This window comes from Epinephelus lanceolatus, chromosome 16 (genome assembly GCF_041903045.1).
Source record: "Epinephelus lanceolatus isolate andai-2023 chromosome 16, ASM4190304v1, whole genome shotgun sequence".
NCBI lineage: Eukaryota > Metazoa > Chordata > Actinopteri > Perciformes > Serranidae > Epinephelus > Epinephelus lanceolatus.
The window spans coordinates 43240514-43257248 of NC_135749.1; the positions used below are offsets into that span (position 1 = coordinate 43240514).

The 16735-nt window shown below is 41.5% G+C and overlaps 1 protein-coding gene across 1 annotated transcript in view; it reads left to right on the plus strand.

Moving 5' to 3' along the window:
* vars2 (valyl-tRNA synthetase 2, mitochondrial) overlaps window positions 1-16735 on the plus strand; it is a 110695-nt gene that overhangs the window by 53954 nt on the left and 40006 nt on the right. Inside the window, exons 19-23 of the mRNA XM_078176127.1 lie at window positions 1574-1644; window positions 1729-1854; window positions 1970-2074; window positions 8946-9014; window positions 9110-9188. Coding sequence (XP_078032253.1) covers window positions 1574-1644; window positions 1729-1854; window positions 1970-2074; window positions 8946-9014; window positions 9110-9188 — 450 coding nt within the window. The remainder of the gene's footprint in view (window positions 1-1573; window positions 1645-1728; window positions 1855-1969; window positions 2075-8945; window positions 9015-9109; window positions 9189-16735) is intronic.

Below are 16735 nucleotides of genomic sequence, written 5' to 3' on the forward strand. Positions count from 1 at the left end.
GGACATTTTAACATGGGGATCTATGGAGATTGATTGGCATCTGGAGCCAGTCTTTAGTTAACAATCAAAGTGCTGCAGTTTTTTGCCTGTTGGCCTTATGTTTCAGCCCCGGAGGTCACTGCTTAGCCATGACCAACAACCGGATCTCCCAACCTCCACCCTCCTGGCCACTCCTCTGAGTGACTCTGTCAGCGTGTCCGGTCCAAGGTCTCCATCCCAAGCCTCTGGGCCACCCTCCAGAGTGCTTCCACTATCACTGCTGGCTTTCTGCATTCTGTTCTTCCTCCAGAGCCACTGTCCCAGCCCCCAGTCTGCCCACCTGAGGTCTCATGCCCTGCTGGTCTCCATTGTCCAGGCCCTACTTCTCTTTGATTTTTCTCTCTGAACCTGTACCTAAACCCTGAACCCTGATATCTGAAACCTACCTATACACCTTGCCTTTAAGCCTATGCACCTTCATTTTGTCAAAAAATCCCTGAACTGCTCCTGTCTGCCTGGACTATCTGCATTTGGGTCCATTCCCTGCCTTGTCACACTCACCCACTGCGACTTTAGTTTTAGCATTTTGCCGTCACTATGGAGATTTGGATTCAGAACTGACTGTATTTGGACAGGAGAATGAAGCAAACCCTAACGCCAGCTGCTATCTTAGTTGGCACAGTACATTTATAGCTATGGTTAACTTTGATACTGCTAAAGCTAATGCTAAATTTCCCTAGGAAAATAAACAGGCTTAAAACCACTAACACAAAACGTACTTACTGGGAAAAACTGAACATCCGACTCCTTAGAGGGTCTTTTAGCACAAGCAAACACTGAACACGAATTTTTTAAAAGACCAAAATGTTACAATGTTACATGAACTGAAAACACACTCAGCTACGGCTGCACCACTGTGAATATCGGGTTACGCCATAGTTTCGTTACCATGGTTACATAACCTAACCAACGTTGTTGACGTGGTAGCAACTTGTTGACAGATGGCACTTACCTGTCACTCAGGGCAGCCATGCCATAAATTATGCATAACTTTAAGCCTTAATAACATTTAAACGGGTGAGTTACATAAAAATTGAGCCACCATACAGTTGACATAAACACTGAAATTAGCTACAGAGACTAAAACTATTTTTCATACCAGGCTTTAAACGTTTTTATTTCTACTGTAAAGTTGGGCATTTTAATTCTGGTGTCTGTAGGGATGACTTGCTCTTGAAGCCAACCTCATATGGCCATTTGAGGACCTGCAGTTATGCGTCAGCTTCATTTTTCAGCCCTTGAGGTCGCCACTTAATCAATACCAGTATCAATTATCGATCAGGCTACCTCTGCTTCTGCTCATGCTACTGTTTCCAATTGCTAGGTAGTGTAACAAATTGACTGTTCTGTCAGGCAAGTAATAATCAATTTTTAGAATTTGAGGAGGCAAAGCCAGTTTTATGAAATAGACTTCAAAACAACTAGTTAAAAGCCTCCCACTACAGTTTAGTAGTACTAATAGTTTAGTCATTGTCATGCTGATCTATACACGTGCATTTCTTCATTGCTTCCATTTGCATGCTCCCTGTGTTAGATCCTGATGTCCTGGATACGTGGTTCTCCTCTGGGCTGTTTCCCTTTGCGATGCTTGGCTGGCCTGAGCAGGTACTGCACTTCTTCTAGCAGAACATTGTCTGCAATAAACAGTCCTATCCCTTTGTTTTACAACCACACCTTCACTTCCCACAGACCAGTGACCTGCAGCGCTTCTACCCCAATTCCATTCTGGAGACAGGCAGTGACCTCATCTTCTTCTGGGTGGCAAGGATGGTAATGCTGGGCACAGAGCTGACTGGACAGCTGCCCTTTAAACAGGTACTAAGATAACGAGAATCTTAAAACAGTATGTAGACTAACACTATTGATACATTACACTGTCACCCCATACTGTTTTTCTCTCTCCTCCTCTGGTTCCCATCATGCCTTTCAGGTTCTCCTTCACTCCCTGGTGAGAGATAAACATGGCAGGAAAATGAGTAAATCTCTGGGAAACGTCATTGACCCATTAGATGTAATACATGGAGTATCTCTGGAGGTAAGTAGCACAAGGGCTTGGTCCAGGAGGCATATGACTATTTATGAATTCACTCTCACACTGAATGAATAATGCTTTTTAAATATATTATAATCTGAGCACACTCTACACTCTACTAAATTTGTGTTTGGGAAATGGTAATTTTCTTTAAGTTATCTCCCTCAGTATGCACTTCAACTTTACGCTATCAGAGTCAGTAAAGCTAATTTGTGTTTTGACATTTCCAACATACCTCTTCTTTTTGTTTTTTGAAAATGGGAAACAAAACACTGTAATTTGTTGTACTATGAGTTATGAAGAGAAACTGAAAGCTAGTGCAAGAAAAAGACTGCCCTCTCCCTGTTCTGTGCTTCAAAGCAGTTTTGGATGTTAAAGGATAAGCCTGGGGATATTTTTTTAAGCAATGTGCTGCTGTGGTTGGGGGTCAGCAATAAAATGTATTTTAACCACCTAAAAACATCAATAGCAGTATATTGAGAGTATTTTCACTGCTTTACCTTTGCATCGGACAGCTTGTTCCGACAGGAAAGCCGTTAACGGCTTCAGCTCCCCATCTGTGCTCTCCTCAAAGCCACCAGACTCTATTTCAAAAACAGTAATTTTAGCTCACTGAACACAATAACACAAGCAATGGCAAAATGTTTTCAGATTGTTTGTCTATCTGTTCCATTGTTGTAAATGCCTCAAAGCTTCTTCAAATTTGGCACAAATGTCAACTTGGACGCACCCAAGAACTGATTAGTTTTTGGAGGTTCCTTGGTCAAAGGTCAAGGTCACTATGACCTTGTCAGTCTTATTCTTGTGAAGGCGCTATCTCAAGAATGCCTTGAGGGAATTTCTTTAAATATGGCACAAACGTCTACTTTGAGTCAGTGATGAACTGATTAGAATTTGGTGATCATAGGTCAAAGGTCAGGGTCAAAGTGACCTTGGGTACGTCCCAAGTCTCTTATTTTATACTGCTAACTCCTTACTTGAACCGGAAGTCGTTCGAGGTCTGCCATCTTTAAGGCCGTCTCATGTCTCTTATTCCTGCCAGTAAGGAGTTAGCGTTAGGAGTTAGGAGGGATCTGTTAGGTGCGATGAGTAAGGTAACATGAGAGGTTCCTAACAGGAAGTCTTTTTCAGCTTGAGGCCCTGATGTACAAATACCCGCCCACTACGTCTGCCTCATTTGAACGAGATGGCGGAGAAACAGCGCAAGTGTACCCGTTACATGCATTCTTTGCAATGAAACGGTGTAATTCACATGCCTACGTGACTACAAAGAGTAACGTTAATGATATTTTGTGCAAGACTGTCATGTTGTAATTAAGTTTATTTCATTCACAACCTGTTGAATTGTTCAGCGGACTGTCGGTGATGTGTGGCTGTTAAATGTGCAGCTGATCATGTCCAGAACCACACGTGTTGACACCACACACACACACACACACACACAAACACATTTGCCCATCATTAATTGTCCTGCATGTCATGTGAGTGGAAATGTTTAATAGCTTGTAGGTAATATTAATTAGCCTATTAATATTAATATTGATTAATATCATTACTTTTATTAATGTTGTTGTAAGCTAGGTACTGTCATTACCGTCTGTCCTGCATCTCTCTCTGTCTCTGTCTCTCTCTCTGTCTCTCTTTCTGTCTCATTGTGTCATACGGATTACTGTTAATTTATTATGCTGATCTGTTCTGTACGACATCTATTGCACGTCTGTCCGTTCTGGAAGAGGGATCCCTCCTCAGTTGCTCTTCCTGAGGTTTTTACCGTTTTTTCCCCCCGTTAAAGGGTTTTTTGGGGGAGTTTTTCCTGATCAGCTGTGAGGGTCCCTAAGGACAGAGGGATGTCGTATGCTGTAAAGCCCTGTGAGGCAAATTGTGATTTGTGAAACTGGGCTTTATAAATAAAACTGAATTGATTGAGGTAGACTGACAGGTCTGATATATGTCTTATTCACTCAGCAGCTGACTTGTTGAATGATGGCAAGTGGATTTAATAATAGTGATAATAATAATAATGATAATGATGCTCATCACAGTGACAGTGGCATGGCTACAGACCGTTCTTTAATTGTGACAAACTTCGGCAAATGACTCAATAACAATGGTAATAGGCTACATGCAAAAGTGTATGACCAAAGTCATGACGGCGGGGAGTGGGGGTTACGGCATTGATCAGTGAATATAATGTGACTTTGGATATACGCCAAACGCTGGCTCCATTATGCAGCAGATCCAGCTGTGCCGCCATCAGGATGTCGCTTTACATGAAGCTTCAGAGTAAGGCCGTCTCATGTCTCTTAATCAGCAATCCTCGCTCCTCACTCCTAACTCCTGACTCCTTGCATGTTTTCCTAAGTGGGAGGGACTAAACAGTTAGGTAAGGTGGCTAGGTTAGGTGGTTAGCAGTAATTTTAAGGGACTTGGGACGTACCCCAAGTCTGTCTCATTCTTGTGAATGCAATATCTCAAGAACACATTGAGGGAATTTCTTCAAATTTGACACAAATGTCCACTTGGACTAAATAATAAAGTGATAAGAATTTGGTGTTCAAAGGTCAAGGACAGTGTGACCTCACAAAACATGTTTTTGGCCATAACTCAAGAATTCTTACACTGATTTTGACAAAATTTCACAAAAATGTCTAAAAGGATAAAATGATGAAGTGATGACATTTTATAGCCAAAAGGTCAACAGTCAACATAACTGTGACATCATAATATTCTGCACAAAACACTTTTCTGGCTATTACTTATCATTACATCTAAGGAACAGACGGGGAGACATTTGGTCAGAAACTGAATTGGTGACTTTAATCTTGAAACTATGCTGATTTTATAGATCTTCTGTGCTGTCGTGGGAAAATACATGTGAAGCAACCGTGTTTTCTTGGACATGGATGTAAACTGCAAGAGAGACTTGACTGGTAGGCGGAGGCATACAACCATTATGTGGCAATACTAGTTGTCAGTGGAGTCTGGCTTTGAAGAGAGTGATGTGTGATTTCATTTTCCCATTGGAAATCACTGTCTGACAAGGTAAAGCAGTGAAAATATTCTAAATATAGCTTATACTTAAAGGTTTTTAGGTGGCTAAAATATGTTTTGTTGCTGACCCTTCACAGCAGTAGATTGCTTAGCTTTCATGTCAGACTCCAGCCTTCTTCTTCCACCTGGGGGTGTGGACTGACACCTATGGATAAGTACCCAATACAACCTCACTTCAAAAAATCTGAACTATCCCTTTAAACAGCTTCAAACTTACCTGAAAATGTAGATGCTGGTGTGGCCCTCATCAATATCAATTAGCAATAGCACTGCTAACAAAACACTGTCTGCTCAAGGCAAAGCCATAGTTATATCAAATATCAGTGAGACACATTTACACTAACACACAAAAAAACACTTTTCCTCTTAATAATAGAAACTAGTAACAACAATTTTAAGTACAGATATATATGAAGTTTTATCCCTATCTTTATTCAAGAGAGTGGTCTATCAGTTTGAGAGCATTATTTATTGATTTCATGCTCAAAAACCCTGCCCTCGCACTCAAATAGCCTCTGCTTGCGCTTGGATCTACTTTGTTTCTGCTCAAACTGTGTGCTTGCACTCAGATACAATATTGCTTGCGCAGATTTCCTGCTCGAGCTTCGGCTTTTCTCCTCGCGCTCAAACTGTTTCTGTGCGCTTGCGGAATTTCTGCTCTCAGATTTCTGCCCTGCGCTTGGATTTTTTTGTGTAACAACCCTGTCAAAATCCCCCAACCAATAGAATGCCAGATTTACTGTTGACCATTGAAATGATCCCTGCCTCCTTGTGGGCGCGCTCGCTTTAGTATTAGAGTGTCCGGGCGGGTACTCCTTAACCGAGCAACATGGTATCTGAGTCAGCAGATACCATGTCAGCTGGAGTCAGCTGGATTTCATCATTTTAGGAAACAGCGACAACAGACTTTTGTGTATGTGTGTTTTCCTTTAAATGCCTGTGTTGTCCCTTTGTATCAGTCTCTGTCCAGTTTGTGACAGGGGTTGCATAATTGATCTGTTGAACCATTTGCAGCTTATCAGATCAATGAATGAGAGGAACAGCTGCTGCATATGAATGCAAACATTAAGACCAAGCAGAATGAAAGGTTAAGTTTCACTTTTAATGTGCCCAGCATTCTGCTGCGCCATCTGTGTCCAGAGTGCGCTCTGCACTCCGATAGTGTGGTGCCATAAATAACCAGTTTAGATATTACAATAGCACTCCTCATCAATGGTCCAGCTCAAAAAGTAGAAAATCTAATTGTTTATGTTTCTGTTTATTTTATTTAGAAAGGGACAGTTCACATTAATGAACATGACCACCCAAGTCACGTAAATGTGCCAGATTTAGCCATACAGGCTAATTTTCATCTGTAGTCCCTGGCAGTTTGATGGTGTAAGTGTATATAAGAAAAAGACAAAATAACATACAAAAGCACAGAAACACATAAGCACAGATAAAAACGGATTGATGGTATGTCCATAGAAGGGCATATGAGTACAGAGCAAGCATATAACCATAGACAAAAGCACATTACAAGGCACATAGGCAAAAACAACAAGACATAAGCACTATTAATAAAACAATGACCTTACCATATAACCTAAAACATTAAGAATGTACTATACAAAAGTACAACATAAAACACAACATAGACTAAAGCATATAGCCACAAACAAACACACAAGAGCAAAAAACAATGCACATTAGCTAGGACAACAGAACACAAGCATAATTAGCAAGACAGTGACATAACCATAAAACCAAAGCACATTTAGGGAAACGTACTCTACAAAAGCACATAAGCCCTAACATACAGTAATGAAATGAGAACATAACCACTAATTCAGATCATGACAACATGTTTGATTGTCAAGTAACCACTGTTTGATTAATTTGGAGAATGACTTAAGAGCTGTGATGTTCCTGAGTTCTATGGGTACAGTGTTCCAGGTGTGTGTTGCTCGATTGGAAAAGGCTGACTGTCTTTCCAACTTTTGTTTCCTGTTTGTACTGGTTTTAGGGTAGTTTTGCGTGTCTGAGTCCAGCTGGTCAGACAGTGGTTCTTGTATGAAAAATTCATTGCATTGAAGTACAACTTTGAGGCCTTTGTCGTAAGGTTGCTCCTGATCTTGACCCAAAGTGAATTTGAGTCTGTTCCCAACTTTTTTGACTTGTGTTTTGAATGTAAGCTGTGAACCTAACACTATGCCTAAATATTTAAACTCATGTACTACCAGTACAATCTTTTCCTTGCTACTGTAATGTCTGGATCTGAATATCTATTCACAGACTTTGAGAAAAACATACATACAGTTTTACCGACATTCAGATGTAAACAAGAGCTTGTTAACCAATTAGAAATGTTGACCACTGAAGCAGATAGCTCTTCTGCTGCTTGCTTCTTGTTTTTTTGCATGTAAATATATGACCGCGTTGTCTGCATACATCTGACAAGTTACAGTAGGTGGACAAGCTTTAGGTAGGTCATTAATAAACAAACTTAATAACAGAGGACCCAAAGTTAAACCTTGAGGTACACCAATATGATTGTCAGCCACTTTTGAGGTAATCTGATCCATGCAAGCACATTGTTTTCTGTCTGTAAGATGATTTTATCCATTTAATGACAGTAGGAGAAAAAAAAAACTGTGGTGGTAGATGTTTTAATCATGGAATTAAATCAGTGTAAACATGAGGTACAGCTTATGTCAAGATATCCTTAGACTTGTCATTGTAAGTGCAACCAGAAAGCAGAGCTTACTACTCAGCTTTTGCAGCAGAGCCTTATAATTGAACAACATACATTGCGGCTCCCTTAAAAGTGAGTCTGGTATCCAGCCAGAGTTCCAAATATATAAAACATTCAGTGACTTCAGATGCAGAACTCTGAAGGGTTTTGATATGGGAGTAGGCTGGACAGTCTTAGGGTGACCTAGAGAACAGCATGCATTTAGTTTTGCCAGAATTTAAAACAAGCTTATGTTTGATGAGAGAGATCTGAAATGTATCAAAAGCAGAATGTAGATTTACCATGGCCTGATAAAGAGAAGATCCGTTAGCGTATAAAACAGTGTTATCCCCATAAAAATGTACAAATGGGGGGTGCCAGAGATGATGTTGAATAAAGAGGACTAGGAATTAGCCCTTGTAAAACACCTATACTAATTTCAAGGGGACTTGATTTGAAGCTGTTGGAGAGGGCGGCCTGAATTCTGTCTGAGAGATAGTTACAAAACCAGTTAATGCACTGTATCCATTCTAACTGAGCAATTCTGCTGCTGCTACAATTCTGTCCACTACAGCTAAGCCAGACAGAAGCTGCTTTTGTTAGGTTCTGAGATTTGCATAAAAATTTCCAGAAAATTCATGACTTCCATAGTCAACAGGGGATTATGAAAAGTGATGGTATCATATATTCTGGATGTGAGAATGGACCTGCGCTTGGACCTGCACTTGTATAGCACCTTTCTAGTCTTCCAACCACTCAAAGCATTTTTTTACACTACGTGTCCCATTCACCCATTCACACACACATTCATACACTGGTGTCTGAGGCTACCATACAAGGTGCCACCTGCTACTTTTTTAACACTCTCACACACCGATAGAACAGCAACCGGGAGCAATTTGGGGTTCAGTAGACATGCAGACTGGAGGAGCCAGGGCTCGAACCACCTGCTCTGTCTTCTGAGCCACAGCTGAATAAAACTGTCAGAGAACTGTTTTTCTGTAGTGATGTGACAGTATAGCTGATGTACTGTAAGTAGGGAACAGCCCAGTGAGACAGATGTCTGTTCTGATTCCCTCAAAAGACATTTTATTGTTTGTTTCCACGTAGAGACTTCAAAACAAAGTGAGTGAGGGAAACCTTGACCCGAGGGAGCAGCTGGTTGCCATGGAAGCACAGGTCAGCTCCCCTCTCTCCAATCTGTTTCTTTCTGACTGACTGAGCACACTCATTACTTCTTCTCTTATCTGACAGTTCCATCTGCTTCCCCACAGAGGAAAGACTTCCCCATAGGGATCCCTCAGTGTGGGACTGACGCTCTGAGATTCGCCCTTTGCTCTCACAAGATGCAGGGTGAGTGACTCTCATCTCTGCTCACTTTATCTGGTGAGGAAGACCATTTGTCAGAGTGAAAGAATGTGCAGAGCTGTGTGAATGTGAAAAACAGTGTTGCAGGCAAAGAAGACAGGGTGCAACTTTAACTAAATTGAGAGAGATGAGTTGTGAGGGACTGCAGTGACTGGACAGGAGATCAGTTCTTAGTCTTTCCAGTCTCACATCAAAACCATCTTTTAAGCTGCCTTCTTCCTCCTGCAAAATATTTCCAGACTGTGGTCACCACTCTCTGATTCTGTGGTAGAGCCACTCATTCATGCCCTCATCACCTCCCGTCTGGACTTCAGCAATGAAGCCCTTTCCGGGGTATCAACAAGGGCCTGGACAGGCTCTCACCCTTACCATGCCCGGGCAGCAGATCACCCCCACCCTCATCTAACTTCGCTGGCCTCCTGTCCAATCCCACTTTCACTAGAAACTCTCCTCAACTTACACATCTCTCCATGGTCTTGCCCCTCAATACCTGCCTGACCTCTTCTACCCCTATATCCCATCCTGGAACCTAAGGTGCATGGACACAGGCCTGCTCTGCACCCCCCACACCAGCCTGCAAACTTTTGAACACAGAGCCTTCAGTGTGGCAGCCCCACCCTCTGGAACTTTCTCCCAGCAGAGATCCACAAAGCTCCATCTCTGGACATTTAAAAAAAACAAACAAACAAACAAAAGAAACAAACCATTTTTTTTTGTTTTGTTTTGTTTTTTTGTTATCTTAGTCTGTAAAGTGGCCTTGGTTACCTTGAAAGGCACTACGTAAATCCAAGTTATTATTTTTAGGGCCCGAGCAACGACGAAGTCGTCCGTGAGGACCCTATTGTAATTGCGCTGTTTATTATTATTTATTATTATTATTGTTATTATTATTCTTACGAACATTTAATCCCCAATTTCGCCCCTTTCCCAAATTCAAAAACTCACCAAATTTGGCACACGCGTTTGGTCTGGCGAAAAATTTGATATTTCGGCAGTGTTCTATGTGGACAGGGCCAAATGGCAACATAGCGCCAAATTAATTTGTGGCATGTTGTCTTGTAAGGTGTGTGGCATCACGGTGGCTGCAGATGGGACAGAGGATGAGATGATTCACTGTTTCAAGGCAGGACAACTTGTACACTGTGGTGTAGTAAATAGTAGTGATTTACAAAAACACCAAAAACTATTTTTACTGTTAAATGAATGAATCAATCAATCAATCAATCAATTTTATTTATAAAGCCCAATATCACAAATCACAATTTGCCTCACAGGGCTTTACAGCATACGACATCCCACTGTCCTTTGGACCCTCACAGCGGATAAGGAAAAAGTCCCCCAAAAAAAACCTTTAACGGGGCAAAAAACGGTAGAAACCTCAGGAAGAGCAACTGAGGAGGGATCCCTCTTCCAGGACGGACAGACGTGCAATAGATGTCGTACAGAACAGATCAACATAATAAATTAACAGTAATCCGTATGACACAATGAGACAGAGACAGAGAGAGATGGTAATGACAGTAGCTTACAACAACATTAATGAAAGCAATAATATTATAATTAATAATAATATATTAACATCTGCTAGTATACATGTGTGACAATAATCATGTGTATAAAAACAGTAGAAGTATGACTAATGATAACAGCAGCAGCAGGAGGCATCTGGCAGGACCACGGCAGCAGCACAACCACACACGTCACGCTATCCAGGCACTGCTGCAATATGAGTTAACCTGAGAGACAGTGGAGCACAAAGGCTCCGGAGAAGAAGCAGAGTTAGTGACATCCAGAATGGCCGAGTTCGCAAGATGCAGTAATAGGACGAGAGAGAGAGAGAGAGAGAGAGAGAAGGAGAGAAGGTGCCCGGTGTATTATAGGGGGTCCTCCGGCAGACTAGGCCTAAGTCAGCCTAACTAGGGGCTGGTACAAGGCAAGCCTGAGCCAGCCCTAACTAAAAGAGGAAAGTCTTAAGTCTAGTCTTAAATGTGGAGACGGTGTCTGCCTCCCGGACCGCAACAGGAAGATGATTCCACAGGAGAGGAGCCTGATAGCTGAAGGCTCTGGCTCCTGATCTACTTTTGGAGACTTTAGGGACCACGAGTAACCCTGCATTCTCAGAGCGCAGTGTTCTGGTGGGAAAATATGGCACTATGAGCTCTCTAAGATATGACGGAGCTTGACCATTTAGAGCTTGATAAGTTAACAGTAGGATTTTAAATTCAATTCTGGATTTTTCAGGGAGCCAGTGCAGAGAAGCTAAAACAGGAGAAATATGATCTTGTTTCTTAGTTCCTGTTAGTACACGTGCTGCTGCATTCTGAATTAGCTGGAGAGTTTTTAAGGACTTACTAGAGCTACCTGATAATAGAGAGTTACAGTAATCCAGCCTTGAGGTAACAAAAGTGTGGACCAATTTTTCTGCATCTTTTCGGGTCAGGATAGGCCTAATTTTCGCAGTATTACGCAGAAGAAAAAATGCAGTCTGTGAGGTTTGTTTTAAATGAGAATTAAAAGACAAATCTTGATCAAATGTTACTCCGAGGTTTCTTACGGTAGTGCTAGAGGCCAGAGCAATGCCATCTAGAGAAAGTAAAGTTTGTTACTGTAAATAATACAGTACTTTATTTGTAATACTATATAGAAAATATACATTTTTACTGTAAAGAAAAGTTTACATACATATTTCTGCTGTTTAAATTAAAAAAAAAAAAATACAGTATTTGTATTTTCAAATTTGGCTGTGATTTTTTTTTTCTTTTATTAAAAGCCTCCTTCAAATAGTAGCCTGCCCCTATTCGTAGCCTGGTCCCAAACTAATTTTTTGTTAATAGTAGCCCCGGCTACTATTTGAGGAAATACGGTATGTATGTAACATACAGTCACTGGTCACTTTGTGTACACCTGTGTAATCTAATGCAGTCCAGTAGAACGACTATACCATGGTTTTGTCCCTGAAGCTTATACATTTTCGGTTATTGTTGACATCGTCTAGAAAGCGGTGATTCAACTTTGTTTATTATTGAGGTCATAGTGAATGGTGGTGGTGTACTGGGGTGGCCTCCTAATTTTGTCTAATTGAGGGGGACAAAATATTAGGAACACTTTTAAATATATTGCACGCCAGTACACCAACACCACCCACTACAACCTCAATAATAAAGTAGAATAATCACCTTTCTGACAAAAGCTGAAAATGTAAAAGCTTTGTAAACATAGAATGTGTGGCAGAGCTGTTGTATTGGATTGTATTAGATTGCACAGGTGTACCTAATAAAGTGGCCAGTAAGCCCCACATTTACACCACCAATCCATGCCTGCTCTGGGTCTCCCTGCAGCCCCTGGTTGCTCGACAGCCTCAGCCCCTGAGACCATGCTGATCAAAAGTTATTAAAAGCTTTTCTCTATGTCAAGGGGTGTGGCCGCTATGGCGCCGCCCTCACCACCAAATACGTTTGGCTTTTTGATGGCTTCAACGACCTAATATCCTCATGAAATTGATACACAGATCAAGAATGGCGAGCTCTTATATCTGATAGGGGCGTCGCCCATGGGGGGGGGACAAAATGCCTCTATAGCGCCCCCTTGAAATTTTCAAAAAACCCTTCCCATAGGGGTTTTTTTTTTGGAGTAGGAAGATGAAATGTCACACCACGTCAGGGTTAACTTACTCTGAGTTTTCACATAACCGCTTCAGTGATGCATGCTGCTGGCCCCCCGCGGTGGCGCAGGAGAGCGAGGGCCCGATCACAGCTGCTTGCAGCTTTAATTATTACTACTATTATTATAGAATGAATGCACAGTTGATGCTGCACAAATCAAGTGCTCTTCAAAGACAGACAAATAGTCACATAAGGATAAAAAGCAATGACTGTCCAGCTTATGCAGTGTAAAAGTCCAGAGTACAGGCAGCAGCCAAAAAATGCACTAGGAACAGGTGTGCAATTTAAAAACTCATGCAGAGATCATGTGACACAGGTCTGATATATTGGTATAAGCCACTTGAAAAAACACTTGAAAGAAATTGTAAACAAAAACAGTGAAATAGGAGAAAAAATATTATATACTGTGACAAACCTGCACATTGAATGTCAGAAAATAAAAAATATGGCATGAAATTTAAAGAAAACATAACAAAAAAAGACAAGAAACAATATATACAATAGTGTGGACAGACTCAGAGAGAAGAGTTTAACTCATGATAACTAACAAAAGGACATGACAGTAGGAATAAAGTTAAGCCTAAATATTCAAAGGCAGGAAATCTTAATAGGGCTCACAAGGGATCACCCTCAGTAACATACATACAAAGGCATGTCAATGATAATACTGTACATTTAAAAGAGGGTTGTACTCATAAGGGTTCAGCCTCACTAATACTAGTTCAAAAGCATAACAACAATGATATCAGATATGGAAAGGGATGTATGTAAAAAATAAAAAAATCTCATAATAACTGAACAGTGGTTTATAATTTGTTTGTGGAGATTCAGGTCATCCAGGTCATGGTAATCGTAAGTGCTATCCACCTTATTTTTCACAGAAACACGGAGGCAAAACAGAACGCAGCCAGCTTCTGTTTTTTTCTGCGACACTTCCAGTCCAGCACTCTTACCACTGTGTAAATGGGAATTGCCTTGTTGTTTACCTTGCTGAGTTTATATATGTCACATTTTTCACGTCACTGTATCACCGTTTAGACTAATCTGACGTTTGTAAAGTCTATAAACACAATGATTGAACAAACTTTACTATTTCTGTGTGCACGTTTAGTAATTAACATGGTTATTGTAGATTAGCTGGGCTAACCGTTAGCTGTTAGCCATTAGCCGTTAGCCGTTAGCGGTGTCTGTAATAACTCAATAAACGGTCCGTGAAAAAAATATTTTTTCCAGCGGATGTCTTAGTTACAACATGATTGAGCTAACTGGAGTAGTTTCATGTCGTATCCGACAACGGGAGGCTTTTAACAGATGACGTCCTGATGTTAGCTTTGCTGCTAGTGTTACGTTAGCTGTCCCTGTCAGCTGCAGCCACTGATGCTTTCTAGGCATTGTGATTTCCCAAAACTGAATAAATACCACACATAGCAACACAAAACTGCTTTGCTAGCTCAATCATGTTGTAACGGCTGGATGGTTGATTCGTACATGCTGATTCGGGTGCTATCAGAGCCGATCCGTGCATCACTATGGCTAACAACTCAGTCAATTAAAGCAACCCGTCCTGTGTTAGGAGTGTATGTCGCTGACAGAAAGAAAGAAAGAAAAGGAAAAAAAATATAGAAAAGCAGCGTACACCTCACATATTTATTTCTCACAGTTGCGCACACGTTTGGCTGGCATGCAGAAGCACCGTCTGTGTGTCGAGGGTGCAAGCCGCAGCTGAAGCTGCTCAGGTAGAGAGGCTGTGTAACCCGGTGTGTTTTTTCGCTGATTCGGTTCTGCAGGTTCTCTGCTGATACACTGGAGATGGGGATCAAGCAGTTTGTCTCACTTGGGATAGATTGTGCTTTTTTGGTTCATAGTTTATGATTGACATGCAATTTATTCGCATTTAGGGGGAATAAATTTACGTTATAACGGAAACGTGGGCACAGTTATCTATATAAAATACACAGACTAACTAACTAACTGATTGACTAACATAAACTGAAAATGGAAAAAAATTAGCTTGCACTGTTAGCTCCGGTAAGGGAAAGCATGACGGAAAGCGGCTGACTGGAAGTCACGCACAAAAAAACGGGAAATTGATCACTATTTACTTCCGTGTTTGAAAATAAGGTAGATATCGTAGGCAGCTTGACTTGCTTGCGTTTCTTGAAGAAAAACATGGCATGAAATTTAAAGAAAATATGACAAAAAAAAGACAAGAAACAATATATACAATAGTGTGGACAGACTCAGAGAGAAGAGTTTAACTCATGATAACTAACAAAAGGACATGACAGTAGGAATAAAATTAAGCCTAAATATTCAAAGGTGGGAAATCTTAATAGGGCTCACAAGGGATCACCCTCAGTAACATACATACAAAGGCATGTCAGTGATAATACTGTACACTTAAAAGAGGGTTGTACTCATAAGGGTTCAGCCTCACTAATTCTAGTTCAAAAGCATAACAACAATGATATCAGATATGGAAAGGGATGTATGTAAAAAAAAAAAAAAAAAAAAAATCTCATAATAACTGAACAATGGTTTATAATTTGTTGGTGGAGATTCTCAGTCATCCAGGTCATGGTAATCGTAAGTGGTATATCGTAGGCCACTGGACTTGCTTGCGTTTCTTGAAGACGTTTCGCCTCTCATCCAAGAAGCTTCTTCAGTTCTAAGTGACTGGTACAGAGTTGCAGGCTTTAAACCCTTTGTGGGTGTGAACCCCTGCAGAGTCATTAGGGTCACATGTGAGCTCTTAGTTTCGGGGTCGTTAAGGTCACAGTGTGAGTCGTTGGCCCACCTAGCCGCCGTGTGAGTCGTTAGGGTCAGGTGGGACCAGGGGTGAATGGGTGTGAAGTCGTCTGGGGAGGGATCCCAAAACTGCATTGTAGGTGGGTGATAAGTGGCGTCGTAAGCCACCCCCTCTGTTTAACGATGGTAGTTCCAGCTTGACGTAGATGGCTTCTTTTACTCCTCTCTCAAACCACCTTTCTTCCCTGGCCAAGATGTGCACATTGCTGTCCCTTCTCCTGTAGATGTAAGTGGACAGCTGAGTCTTGACCCGAGGAGCTGGCTCCCCTGTGCTGTGCCATGCGCTTGTGGAGTGATTGTTTTGTTTCCCCAATGTATAAATCTGTGCATTCCTGGCTGCACTCAACTGCATACACTACATTGCTCTGCTTTTGTCTGGGTGTTTTGTCCTTGGGGTGGACAAGTTTCTGTCACAGTGTGTTACTGGGTTTGAAGTGCACCGGGATGTGGTGTTTGTTGAAAATCCTCCTGAGTTTCTCAGACACTACTGCAACATAAGGAATTACAGTGTTTTTGTTTTTGTGTCCATTCCTCTCTGTCTGCTCTGGGTCTTGTAGAGGTTTTCACAAAGGCCCAGTTGGGGTAGCCACAGGTTTGAAGTGCTTCCCTGATGTGTTTCTGTTCCTTTACCTTCCCCTCTGTCCTTGTGGGCACGTTTTCGGCCCGATGATTCAGTGTCCCGATAACTTCCAACTTGGCTCCAGTGGGTGGTGAGAGTCAAACAGCAGGTATTGGTCCGTGTGTAGGTTTTCTGTACACCACAATGTTAATGTTTCTATCCTCTTCAATGTGTACTGCACAGTCTAAGAAGGGTAGACAGTCTCCTCTGACATCCTCCCGTGTGAATTTAATGTTAGGGTCCACTGCATTAATGTGTTCCATGAAGGTTTCCACTTCCTCAGTTTTGATTTTGACCCAGGTGTCGTCCACATACCTGAATCAGCGGCTAGGAGCAGTACCTGTATGGTTTATAATACTCAGAGCACTGTTGTGCATGTTCACGCTTCATGAGAGCTAGCTCAAAGTGCAGTTCACAGAAACTAGTTCACATTCATAGTTCAC